This window comes from Silene latifolia, chromosome 3 (genome assembly GCF_048544455.1).
Source record: "Silene latifolia isolate original U9 population chromosome 3, ASM4854445v1, whole genome shotgun sequence".
Classification (NCBI taxonomy): Eukaryota; Viridiplantae; Streptophyta; class Magnoliopsida; order Caryophyllales; family Caryophyllaceae; genus Silene; species Silene latifolia.
In genome coordinates this window covers 6,073,616-6,088,185 of record NC_133528.1, presented here as the reverse complement: position 1 = coordinate 6,088,185, position 14,570 = coordinate 6,073,616, and the positions used below count along the sequence as shown (strand labels likewise).

The following is a 14,570-nucleotide window of genomic DNA, read 5'->3' as shown; positions in this document are numbered from 1 at the left end:
CTCATCTTTTAAATTGAAACTTTTTGGAGAATAAAATAAACTTTTTTGTTTGTTTTGGTATATATATGAATAAATATGGTGAGTTTTGTTGTGTTGTTTAGAATTGTAAAAGTTTGATGATGAAAATTTGGTGAGTAAAGTGTGAGTTATATATAGTGAAATAAATATGGTGAATAAATTTGATGTTATGATAATGATTGATATAAAAACCATGGGTAATGCCTACGGTTTTAAGGGGAAAAAACAGTGGTACCAAACTTTAGGGAGTCCATGGTTTCGGGAGTATGCCGTCTGGGAAGTAGCCAAGTAGGTGCATGCATATGGATAAGGTAGGAATAAAACTATTTCAAGTCTTAAATCTTTGTTGCATTAGTTTTTCAATAATTTTTATTACTCCCTCATATTCACTGTATTCTTCTCCTTTTCTTTTTGCACAAGAAATAAGAAAGTGAATTTGGACCACACAAACACACACTACCCCACATGCAATTTAATTTGGACCTCACAAATCAACTCAAAAAAGGAAATAGGAAAGAAAACCCGAATAATCCGAATAAAGAAATAGGGAAAAATATAGTGAATAGAAGGGAGTATTTCTTTATTGTTCAAATTTATTTCAAACTTTATATATTAACCATCAGACTCACAACAGATTTTACTTTTCCATTTCATTTGAAATGACACATGAAATCCATTATTGGATAATTTACTTTCAAAATAGGGTCAAGAGTCATACACAGTCTTGTTTTCCAAAACTCAACTTAAAACTTTGTCAAGACTAGGGTTAAGACATGAGATCAAACTCTACTTTTCAACTTCACTTGAAATACACAAATTCTTGTTTGTGACGGCACATATCCGTCACTCTTGAGTGACGGATACCATTTTACCTCACAAAGTACCCACTTTTTCTCTCTCTGCAACACTATTCATGTGGTCCCCTTTCTCCACTAACCCATTTTGTTACCATTTTAACTCACAAAATATCCACCACAAATGGTAACCCGTCACAAGGGAGACCAATTGAAATGACACATGAGATCTACTCATTGGATAATTTGCCTTCAAAGTGGGGTCAAGACTCATATAAAATCTTGTTAAATCTTGTATTTCCAAAATTCAACTTAAAACTTTGTCAAAAACTACGGTGAAATATTTGTCGTCTTGAGTAAGTCTTGTCTCAAAACTTACTAAAGTCTTATCTCAAGACTTACTAAAGTCTTATCTCAAAACTATCAATAATCTTACGCTAATAAAATTATTAACCCAAACATCTTGTTTAAGATGAATATATTGTGTCTTAAACATAATGGATAGATAATACAAAAGCGACATAGCCACTTAGGACTAGCAAGTGGGTAGTATTTAATGCTTTTAATCTCTCAAAAACTCTCATTTAAGACGGGTATATCTGTTTTATGTTTAAAAAGGGTAAAATACCAGAGTAAGACAAAAGAGACTAGCAAAATAATTGTCGATCTAGCCAATAAGTGAATAGTAGTTGACCGATTTTAATCTTAAAATGGATATATCCATTTTAAGAGAAATCAATTGTCGTTCTTTTGACGTATATGTCCATCTTAAGAGAGAACAAGTAAGATAATGTTCCGTAAGTTGAATGGGAGTTGGAGACAAAAACATTGAAAAACAGGAATTAATCCCATTTGTAGGAACAGTTAGTTTTGCTGAAGACGGGTCGGAGCAAGTGACGGGTAATGCCACTCACTAAACGGATAGGGGGGACAAGGTGAGGGCACCCCCATATGCTTCCTTCCCTCCTCTATTTGAGTCATTTGTGAGAGGAAATGATATCCTTCACTCCAAAGTGACGGATAGGTGTCGTCTTCAATGAGATTTTGTGTTGTAGGAATCCAGAGTGGCTTGAAACTTAGAATTAACCGGGCATGAACTTGAATCGAACTGTAAGAAGATTGATCTCTCTATATAAATAGATAAAGTACGGAGCACTAGCTTTCTTTGTATAAAACCGCTTTACTTAAGACTATCAAAATAGTTCGTACATGCACCCAAACTAGTTTTCATTTAACAAGACTAGTTGGAAGGGTGTGTGCTTCGCACACACCATCCAACTCTTAATCCCACAGTAGAAGTCATAAGAAGCCTGCGCCATCAAACTTTCAATCGCAGTAGAGAAGTCGTAAAAATTTGCTTATTTGCTTGCAAACATAAGTTGCTAGAAAGATTTCAGTTTCGGAAATAAATTTATCCGTAAACATTAAGATAATATAGTACTCCCCCTGTTTTTTTTTTAATTGTCATTCTCACTTTTCGAGACACTCACTTCTCTCTTCAATATTTCTCAAAATATATGACTAAATATGTTGAAATGTATACTCATATTAAAGCTCTATTCGTAAGGAATTTTATGGTGTAATTTTTATAATTTTCCGACCAATATATTTTTGTATAAATTGAATTCAAAGGCTCACCTTGTAAATTGAAAACGTCAATTATTTTAGAACGGAGGAAGTAATAAACAGCAAAAATTAGTAACAAATTTCAAATTTTGAATGAAATATTTTTTTTTTATTGACTGGAGTCATTAAATGTGAGCAAAATTTGATAAATGTGACATTTTATGGGAATAAAAAAACATAAAAAAAAAAAAGAGAATAAATGCAATCGTAATCTCTATGCAATAATGTAAAACATCATCTAATAAATAATGGAGGGAGTATAAGGGAATAAGTTTTAAAAAGTGAATTATATAGAAGAGTAATAATCAATTTACCCTAAAGAAAAATTACTAAATTAGAATAGGTTAGGGAAAAAATTGTTAAAGCCAAATTAAACATTACCCAGTAATCCAATATTAAATTGCAAACCCAGCCTCTCCGACTTCCTCCTCTTTGATTAGTTGAATCCTATTTCAATACATCTTCCCCAAATTCCAATTTTTTGTCTCCATCAAGCAACATTCAGTAGACAAACTGTCAACATTGTCAACACCTACCATGGTCGTCTCTAATTTTCCGTCTTAATCAAGGTATGTAGTATACCGGTGATTTGGGTTTGGGAATGTACATTATATGATGTAGTGTATTGGCGATTGGCGAATATGGTGATTTGTTTGCAAATTTACCGTAATAAGCTTAACGTTTTGGATTTTGTGTAATAATTTCCACACGAACATACTGATATAGCAAAAATAAGTGTTCTTCAATGGAATGGTAAATTGTTGTGCATTTGTGTTGTAATTTGAAATTTTACTAATACAAATAGAATAAGACGATTTGACCCCAAGAGACGACTCTTTTCTATAAAATTTTATTCATTTATAAAGTAATTTGTATATAAATAAACCGTCCTTACAATATGAGACCGTCTTACACAACAATTACCAACTAATACTAAAGCCTACTGGGTTGAAGGGGTGAAAGTTAGAATTTTGCTATATCAGTATGTTCGTGTGGTGAAACCGTCTTATTAAAAACGGAAACCTTAGAAATACGAACGATGAACCGACTGATTAAAATTTGCGGGATCTGTTTTTTTATGAGAAAGAAGAGAGATGGTGGTTGTATCTAGAGGTTAGACTTGCGTGAAGTATTATTGGTGAGAAGAAGCCAACTTTTAATGGTGATTAATTAAACAAATATGTTTAGAAGAGGAAAGCATGGGAGAAGGCAACTAAAAATTAAAACGGAATGGCGAAATAGTAATTTGTGACGTCATGCAAGGGTAAAGGCAGTCTCAAAGTGACAAACCCCCCTCATTCTTTTTTTATATATGATATATGATACACAATTTTTATTATTTAAAAGAAAATGAAAATGTTACACGATTATCAATACACGATTAAGTTTAAGAAGAGCTAGCAGTTCTCAGAAGTACCATCAGAAAAGTGGAGAGTGCAACCTTTAGAATTAGGGGTGAAACAGCAACTGCAGCTTGCTTGGAGTTGCTGGTTTCCAGATGAAGGGCATGTCATGTATTCCACACCTTCTCTGCATGATTGTGGGCATGCTACCACTTTTAAACTCCTGCTATTTAAACTTCCCAACAAAATCATACCTGCATATATTGTATGCACACATCTGCATTTAACCACATATTATAGAATACGACGGTTTTACAAATGTATGTGATGATGCTTAATTGGTTAAAACACTCAGTTACTCTTGGAGTATAAATCCACTTGTGAGTAGACCTGGCAAAATGGGTCAGACCCGAATGACCCGACCCGAAAAGGCTGACCCGAGACCCGAAAATGACCCGAACTTGCTTGACCCGAATATGACCCGAAACCCGAACTAACCCGACCCGACCCAGACCCGACCCGAACATTGTTTGACCCAATGTTGACCCGACCCGAGGTGACCCAATCCGAAAATACCCGACTCATAACTCACCTGATCCTGAATGACTTGAAGTGACCTAAAATGACCTGAAACGACTAGTATTAACTCATATTAATACTATATATATCAAAATAAAGTCTCATTGGTTACAATAATCCCTAATAAATAGTTAAATTTGCAAAATAGTATTTCTTAATCAAAATAGTATTAACTTAAGTGCTTAGCCATTAACTCAAAAGCAACCCGACCCAAAATGACCTATACCCGAAAATGACCCGACCCGAAATGACCCGACAACAGGTCACCCGAAATTGACCCGAAACCCGAAAGTGACCCGACCCGACCCAACCCGACCTGAAATATGTGACAGACCCGAAATGACCCGACCCAAACTAACCCGACCCGTACCCGACCCGAGTGACCCGTTTTGCCAGGTCTACTTGTGAGTCCCACATCGGTGAAAAAGAGAGAGATTGTCTATCTTATAAGGCCTAGGGGTGTTTCTCCCATTGCCAATTGGTTTTGGGAGATAAGAGCATTCTTGGGCTTGTGAGTTAGACTTCTCTCCTCCACCGCGGGTAAGGCCAGACCCATCTCGTGTTTATTAGTTAATATCAGGTACTGATAAATTGAGTGCTTTTGTATATGACCGTCTTTACACTATGATGATGGACATTTAACATATGATACTACTAGTATTGGTGCCCGGCTTCGCCCGGGCTACCTCTACTTGCCATTAAATTTTTTTTTTAAAATAAAATTACTTAAAGTTGCATAACCCATAAATTTATTATTTATATATTTTTTATAACATATCATAAAATTACGATGGAATAAATTTTGAGACAAATTCACTACTCCCGCTATTAATATTTTACTCTTATTAATGAAACAATAGTAATAACATTTCACTACTTGTCCGTAATCATTGTTACTTTTACTACTCCCGCCGTAATTATTGTTACTGTCACTACTGCCGCATTCGTAATTATTGTTACTTTCACTATTGCTGCATTAATATTGATTATTTCACTACTCCCGTTGTTGTTTCTACCCCTCTCACTAATCTCGTTGATAATATTGTTACTTTTACTATTCAAATGAGTGATTAATATCATATAACCATAGCCAATGTTACTACAATTCTTTTCTTTACTGACGAAATTACTTTTACTACTTAGGCATGCAATTTTAAGACGATTATATATTTATATAAATATATTACATATATGCATTAAATCAAATCGAAAGAATTATGCAATATTATATATTATGGAATTTAACTTGAATTATTTATAACCTACTTATTATATTTTTGTATGTTAAATAATTAACATCTCTATACATCTAATAAACTAAATAAACTATAAAGTTTAATAAAATTGCATAGATTTTAAATTTAATATACGGAGTATAATTTTATGATGATAATAATTAATACTATAAGTGTGCATGTTTATACTAATTAATTATTTTATTTTAAGGAAATTGACCATCTTCTAGTCTTCTATAAATATTTAGGAAAATTACCAGGCATCTTCTTTCTTTTAGTCTCCTTGAAATTAACCATCTTAATTAATTATTTTATTTTAAGGAAATTGACCATCTTAATTAATTAATTATTTTATTTTATGGAAATTGACCATGTTTAGGAAAATTACCAAACTTCTATATAATTTAATTTTAACCCAAACTATATAATATTTGCATTGAGATCCCTTATTCGGGTCCATCACACGGTGCTATTGATTTAAAACTATATAGTATAATTAATTTGTATAACTTTCTTTAATTACATTGAAGTCCCTTGGTTTCTGGAATTAATATATAGTATTGATTGATTAGTTAGTTATGTTTAGACTTGAGGTTAACAATTGAGTAAACTGTTAAATTCATGAAAAGAGTCGGGTCATATAAGCAGAGATGTAGTCTGCTTCATATGCTCAAAGAGTTTCATTTTCACCATAAAACCGATTAGTGATAGGAGGTATAGTTTCTTGCAGTTAGACCTCTACTCGGGCCGGGCTGCCGGCTCTCCTAGTCAGACCCGGGCCAAGCCAGGGGAGAGCCCCACTGGGATATGCTTGAGCCGGGCCAGGCTGGAATTTTAGGACCCGGGCTAGGCCAGCGGCAGGCCAAGGCCAGGTCGGGTGAGTTAGGTCAACCCGTGTTGATGGTCAGCTCTACTTGCAGTAGACGGCAATTTATTTTCAAATTTTGTCATAACAGGTAGTTGGGTCTAATAACAACATAATTGGAAATCTAATTTACGTATTGATATGATGTACTTCCTGTGTTCATTTATATTCCATACATTTGTTTAATATATATGTGATGTGTATTTTACTTAAACGTATGAAATCTAAATGAACTGAGGAACATGAAAGTGTAGAAGTGCATGGTGTAGTGAGTGACTTACTTGAAATGATCAGAAGAACCGTCATACGGAAGCTTAAAGAGGAAGTCATGTTTTGTGAGGTATTGATATTAGCCAAGTTGGGTGGACATCCATTTATATAGAGATATATAGATCAAAATTCAAAAGCAATAAAAGTCGTCCTTTAGTGTAAGGAGAAAAGTCTAACAAAGCAACAGCCTGGTCAGTCAAAACACAACAACACTCTGCTAGACAATATTGACATTCACAAATTCTCATTTTAGACGTTTTTCACTTAAGATGAGAATAATGTCGTTACTTTATAATAAAAAGTGATCATTTAATAATATAAAGTTATAATTAAAATTATCATTTTTTAATAATAAATTGGCAGTAACTTTTTATCAAGAAATATTTACGTTTTATTGTAAAATGGCCTTATTTAATCTATCTTAAGTTAAGACAGATAGTCAGATACCACCTCAAATGAGACTTGCTCAAGGTCCACTTGTCTACTTAAAAGTCTAGGGTGATGTAGTTGATCACATTTTATCCAACTTAACTTAAGACAGATACCTTTTATGACTAAAAAGCACTACTATAACTCTATAAGTCAATCTTTGATATGACCTAGAATCACCGATAACACTTTATTTTACTCGTATTGAAATGAAGTAGAATATTGGTGGTTTTATGTTAATTTATATTATTTCCGGGACTGTGGTATTGCTCTTGGATGTTTTATGTGTGTAGGTAGAGGTGAGCAAAAATATACGAAACGGTATTAATATATGGATACGATACGGTATATGGTTTCAATTAAACGAATTTCCGTATATACGATACGGATTTCCGTATATGCGATATGGTTTTTAAAAAACCGTATCGTATCCGGGTCGGGCAAAAACAAAACCGGGTATACGGTTTCTGATACGATTTTTGAAAACAAATTAAAGAAAAAAACAAAAATATCTTCCAATAACTAAATAATTTAACCAAAATCACTTTAACTTGTCCACTTTCTTTTTCCCTAATGCATTTGTATAATGAATATTGAAATTTTGATTATTTTAATTTGTAACCTATTATTAAATTTAAGTTAGGGTGTGCCGGTTTTATCGCGTATGCAATAAATTGAACAACAAATAACTGGAATCCGTATCCGGGTATACGAAAACCGGATATATGGAAAAACCGGGTATACGAAAACCGGGTATTCGGTTAAACCGGGTCGGATATGTATCGACAAAATTGTGAATTTAAAAACCGTTTACCCGATACGGTTTTCAAAACCGTATCGGGTATACGGTTTTGCTCAGCCCTTACCAACTCGAGTAAAAATCGAGTGAGAAAAGCGGGTCAAGACAAGAGCACGTCCAGCAGGCCGCCCAAGGAACGATTGATTTGGATTATTTGGGCTGCTTTGTTGGGCCTATATCACGTGCTTCTAGTCTTGTGTTAGCTTGGACATTCTTCAATTGGGCTTAATGAAAACAAAGTAAACTATTCATTGGAAAAAGGAAATATTTTTTTTTTTTTTTTTTTTTTTTTCATTGTGATCAGAAGTACAAACGATTTATTAGATATCAATAAACTTACAACTTACAAGCAACAAAATGAAATAATTTATTTTTCGTTCACTGCAACTACTCAAGTAAACAATATTTGGATTACACATATCAATCAACAAAACACTTAAAAGCCTTAATGGAGTAGAAATAGAGATAAATTGACAAACCAACTCGATCTAAATGACATGACCCAAGTTCACTTGACGATGTCCAAACAGACAAGCCGAAACACGACTGGAGATCCAATATTATTCATCTAATGTACACTATACCTCCAGATTGACCCTTACTCAGAGACGCGATAATAACACACTTGAAACATACTCACACGTAAGTGGCTCGTATCATTTGCCAGGTCTACATAGAGATCGGGCGAACCAAGACTGAATCGAGTTTATCCTTGACAATTTGATTAACATTAGTATAACCATCAGCAGTGCCATGATAAAAGACATGAGCAGAACGATCTAAGTTAAGGATTCGAGTTAATAATGGATTTGGTATGACATGAGGTCGTAACATCGCTTTGTTTATAACTTTCCATGCATCTTCTACTTGTTTGCTTAGCATCTCATTTGCTTCATTCTCCGTCACCTTGTTATGCTCCATCAAGCATTGCACAGATGATGCAACATGATTCCTACTCTGCTCAAACTGACGGTACAAAAAAAACATTTTAATTGTCAGACCGGTCTATAAACAAGCATATCCGTCTTAAAAAATTAAATATATAGATGAGACAAAAGCAGAATGCCTGGTCCAATCTAATAAGTTACCTCGTGACCACCCATGTCATTCATGAGTCTTATTATTATTGACGCTGCTTTTATAACGTCCGGGATAGGGTTTTGAGTTGCCCATTCGAAGCATTCCTCGGATGCAATCTCTCCCATGCCAAGGAAAGACATAAGTATGCCTACTGGATACGGAGATGTTATAATGGCGTTCTTCATGTACTCTTCATATGTCGGAACATACTTTCGATGGCACCATTCCGCCTCCTTCATATATCCTTTACATAAGATGTTTACCTAATAAATAAAACACGGCAATTTTACATGTAATTTAAAGTTGACCATGAAATTTGTTAAAATGGGTTTTTTAATAACGAAATAAAATGATTCAGACAGATGGAGCAGTAAGTTGACGAAAAATAATCAACAATGTTAATCGATTAGAGATGTCGTAGCACCTGTTCTCTAAGGTATTTAACACAAAAGGCTCTTCCTTCATTAGCAAGGTCTTCCTCAACCTCCTCACATGCTTCTACAAAAGCATAGTAACACCATTTGACATGCTCCGGAAGTTCTTCCGCAACATCTTTGTTCCATGGCCTACAATTCATTAATTTGCTAAAATTGTCACACTAACACACATATGTATATTATACGAATAATCGCATTGTCGAGTTTAGATTTATACCTTTGAAACGCTTCTGTAAGGACCTTAAGTTCTTCAAGGGTTCCATAAGCATCATATGTATCATCTAATAGTGATATTATCTTAAAAACTTTTCTAAATTGCTTTCTTGCAAAGGAAAACTGAGGTTCGAAATAGACTCCTACAGTCCAAAAATACGCCTCTGTAATTCTGTCTCTGCTGAATGATGCCTTCAAATGTAGTCCTTTCCACCAACTACATAGGATAGTATAGCCACATAAGAATATGAACTTTTTATTTTAGTAAGACCTCAATATTAAAATACGACTAACAACTACACATTAAATTTACGTTAGTTATTGTGCCAGACAGTCTTATACGGAGTACCTTTTTAGTTCTTTCAGCTCCCTTTGGTGCAACGATTGCACGAAATTGAAATCGACTTTAGCAAATTGAAGAACAAGTTGATTATGTGACGGGTCTTTCTCATAAATGGAGATGTAAAATCGAGCCTCAACTCGAGGTATCCCCAAGTGCAAAGGTTGATGGAGGGCATGAGGCACTAGGTCGGCAAGCGGCGAGCTTAAGTTGTTAGACATAGCTATAAGATGAGGAGTTGTGAAGGCAAGGGCATCATCTAGTATCTTGTCATCGTCAACTCTAACATATGAAGCCTCATACAAGCTTAACATTCCTTGTACATCACTTGTTAATGATTCCTTGAATCTTTCATTCTCATCCTTGAATTTGTTGAAAACATCTGTTTCAATTAGATTTACATTTGATGAATCCGTTAGAATATGGATCTAGTATAGGATCCAATTAGATCCAATTAAAGATTAGAGGTTCAACTTTCAAGGCTTATACAAATACTTAAAAACTAGTATATATCCCGCAAAATGCATGTGTATTTTGATTTAAAACAAAAAAAAAAAAATTGAAATGGAAAACTAAATTAAGTAAAGTTATGAAATATGTATTTTTATGAAAATATTTTTTTTAACGATAAAACTAAGGATTTCATTTATAAATCTTCTCCAATTTTTTTTAATGATTTTTTTGTCACGAAAGTAATTGTAAATATGTGTCAAATTAAATTCTAAATATTGCATTACTAAAAAAATTAGCAACTTATAGTTTATTATTTAATACCAATTTTATTTTAGTATACCGAAAAATTCATAGTTATGAATTTAACAAAAAAAAATAGAGTTTAATTATAAGAAAATATAATAATTTAAAAGAATAAAAGTTTCACTTATTTCTTTATTTAGTTATATGCATTTTGAAGGGAAAATCAAGAGAGTTTTTATTCTCTTAGTAAATAATAAAGGGATGCATCTTTGTACCAGTTTATTTTTAACAATTGAAATTGACGAGAATTAGGGACTCAAAAGTCAAAACGATCTTTAATTTAATCTATCCTTAACTTAACTTAGTGTATGAATGATTGGAATACAAAAACGACGTAGAAGTTAATTTGATGTTAGACTTACCACAAGGGACATGGAAACCATGTTGCCTAAAGATCCGAAATCGAAGGGATACGTGATTGAGATCAGCATTCTCACAATCACCATGAAATCTCTCATAAGCAAGCTCTAAAGCTTGCTCAATTTCCTCTTCAAAATGATAAGACACGCCGAGACGTTCGAGCGTGTCGATAAATGTGAGTTGCACCAGTGGCTCCTGGGCCGCTGCTAGCAGCTTACTAACTTCTACTTTGAGTTGATAGATTTCTTGCTCCTTTTCGACGAGAATTTCCTAAATCATAAATCATATTTATGTGTGAACAACGTATATATAGGATGAATAGATAGATGAAGTCTCTAAAACACTTTTACGATAGTTTATTGTAAGCCGTGTTACAATCTGAAGTTAAAATTAGGGCTGAATTTCGGTTCAAAACCGGCCGGCCAAAAAACCGAAAAATAAATTTAGTGGATCGAAGACCGGACCTAACAGTTTTGTCCTGGATCGGACCAAACCCGAATTTTTCGGTCCGGTCCGGTTTCTAACTGATATGGAGCGAAAAGTACACTTTGTCGGTATTTAGTATACGATTTTTTTTTTTTTGATGACGAGGGGGTTGAGTCCCCCCGGGCCCATGCATTCCCGCACCACCACATGGACCATGTAAGCCACCCCCTTCGGGGGCTGCAGTGGCCAAGTGATCATCGCCCCAGCTGGTAGTCGAACCCGGGACCTCTCAACTCCTGCATTTCTGCAAGCTTCAAGGTTTAACCCAGCTACCACTGGACTAACACCACTTGGTTTAGTATACGATTATTGAATTTTAAATTTATCAAATAAAATAAAATAGGTATTTGAACTATTGTTTAATTTAAATAATTCTTATAGTTGAGTTAATAATGACATTTTAGTGTAAAATATTCGATTCATTTTCAAAGTTTGAATAAATAGTCGTGAAAGTCATATATTTTGGTCCATTCGGTCTGGACCTAAAGTAACCGGTCTTCGACCGACGACCGGAATTTCAAAAGGACCGAGGATCGGACCTGAAAGAATTCGGTCCAAACCAAATAGTCTGGACCATTTTATCGGTCCGGACCTAAACTTGCTCGGCCCAAATTAAAATGGTACATAGAAAAACTAATATTACTGACATAAATATCATACAATGGTGTACTTATAGAAATGTCAGGAATGAGAGCACAATAAATTTTATATTAAAGGGTCACTTCCAACAAAATCAACAAAATTACGAGTAATAAATTAAAGTTTTGGAGGAAGGATGAGAGCGAGATTACTTCATCGTGGTGAGTAAGATTGAGGAAATGGTCACCCCAATGGCATGGGTGAAACCCTGCAATTGGACGTGAAACTTGGTTTGTTGAGGATTGATTTGCCATTTTCGTTCAACCTTAATATTTGTTACGCGTTTAATTGTATTTTTGTTTTGGTTGTTTAATTTGTGTTTTATTTGTTCCCTAGTGCATGCACCCTTCCTTTATATAGGAGACCCGTCTAACTAGAATATAAGTCATGAAGAACATACAAATATAATTTAAATTTAAATGTGTCGTGTTATTTTACGCAATAGATAAACTAAGTTGCATGCAAACGGGTTCATCCTTTAAAAAACTCTGGCCTCATGTTCCATCTCCATCTTCATTATTAAGGGAATATTATCAATAATCTTGTCATCTTGATGAATGAATGAATGATGATGATGTTGATAAGTCTCAAATTTGAATTTAATAATTTCTTAGCATTGATTTTATTTATGTTCAACATAATTGTTATTAGCTCAATATTGTGAAAGGGTTTTTCATATATATGGGGGGTTATAATATTTAGAGGTGGCTAACAGCTCAATCGAATTAGTTTCAGATCAGATTCTTTTGGGCCGGGCTATTTCGGTTGATCTTTATTTTCGATTTCGGTTCAACTCAGGTTCAGGTTCAGTTATCCCTTTTAATCGGTTGTAGATATTTCTGGTCGGTGCAGGTTCGAGTTAGGTTAATTTCAAACCAGATAAGATTCAAATCGGGTCCATATCAAAGCAGACGAGATTCAATTCAATTCAGGCTATGTTTGGATAGGATGTAAATGGATTAGCTCTTTATTCAAAATATTGAATATTTCGATTTTTATTTTTAGATTTTTATAGAATATAATATTTCAATCTTCTATTGACAAGTAAGATAACTAGGCTCAACGTAACACTTGTTAATTATGTAATATTTATTTTTATCATTTGTTGAATAGTTGAATAATTTGAATACAAACATATATACAATTGAGAAAAATAAAAGACATTCTTATATAATACTTGATAAATTGATCATAAGTATGTAGCAACTTGTGATGTAAGTTTAATTATCTCGCAAGTGAACGAGATTCGTTGCACTTTTAAGGGTCGAATTATAAGGAGCAACGAGACTACCAATTGTTATAATTCACGTGTTTAGCTAAGTCAAACGTAATTGTTTTAATTCGAACCGAAATGAACCCGACAGGTTTAACCTGTATATTGATGACATAACCCAACATTGAAATCCGAAACGACCTTAAACGACTTTGTTTTATTTGTTTTACTTGTTTTGTAACCTACTATTTGTTTTACTTGTTTTGTAACCTACTTATGTTTTGTAGGATGTTCTTGGATGTTTTTTGCGTTTTGTTTTTCTAGTTTTCTCGCTCTTGAGACTCTACTCGCTGTAGGTCTTTGGGTTCATCCCGTTTTTATCAAAAAAAAACTTCATACAACAACATTTTAGTGAGAGAAATACATTTTCCTCTTTGTAATTTTTACCAATTCTTCATCAATTACAAAGATTCAAGCTTTCTTCCATCTTTTTCCTTCATTGTTTTTGTTGTTTTCCGTTGTTGGTATATTTCTCTTTCTCTTTCTTTCCTTTTTGTCATTTGTTTACATATTAGTTAGTTCAAAGTTTAAAGGTTTGCTTCTTCATAAAGGATCATTATCCTTTATACTTAGTTGATGTTAGAATTTGGTTTAATTAGTATCCTATCATCTTTATTTTGTTAATTGCATGATTAATTGTAGAAATCGATTCCATACCATGTTTATTGTCAAAGTTGCAACTTTTATCATTGTTTAGTCTTAATTAACATGAGTAGTGAAAAATCCCTTCAGTAGGATGCGATTAGGCCCCAACATGAGTAATTTACCTAATTAGTTTCACTTAAATTAGTTGTTGAGGGGGAATTTGTTGGGTTTAAGGATTTGCTTGGATTGAGGGTAAAAAGAGGGGAATAAATATAGGAGTAAGAGTTAAAGTGCATTTTTCATGTTTGGCATGAAAATAATTATTCACCTCTGAATCTATTACCCTCATGAAAGGGTAATACATTACCCACCCTCCCCCCTAGGTAATGATTAAGGGAGTAAAACATATACTCAGTAGTTATTACCCTTATGCCAAACATATC

At 33.8% G+C, this 14,570-nt stretch overlaps 1 protein-coding gene across 1 annotated transcript; it reads right to left on the bottom strand.

The window, feature by feature from the left end:
* Positions 1 to 10,024: 10,024 nt before the first annotated feature.
* Positions 10,025 to 12,523, bottom strand: LOC141648577 ((-)-drimenol synthase-like). Its single transcript, XM_074457306.1, has 3 exons — positions 12,422 to 12,523; positions 11,147 to 11,414; positions 10,025 to 10,410 (listed from the first exon to the last, which is right to left on the bottom strand). The coding sequence occupies exons 1-3, from the start codon at positions 12,521 to 12,523 to the stop codon at positions 10,025 to 10,027; spliced, it is 756 nt and encodes a 251-aa protein (XP_074313407.1).
* Positions 12,524 to 14,570: the final 2,047 nt, after the last annotated feature.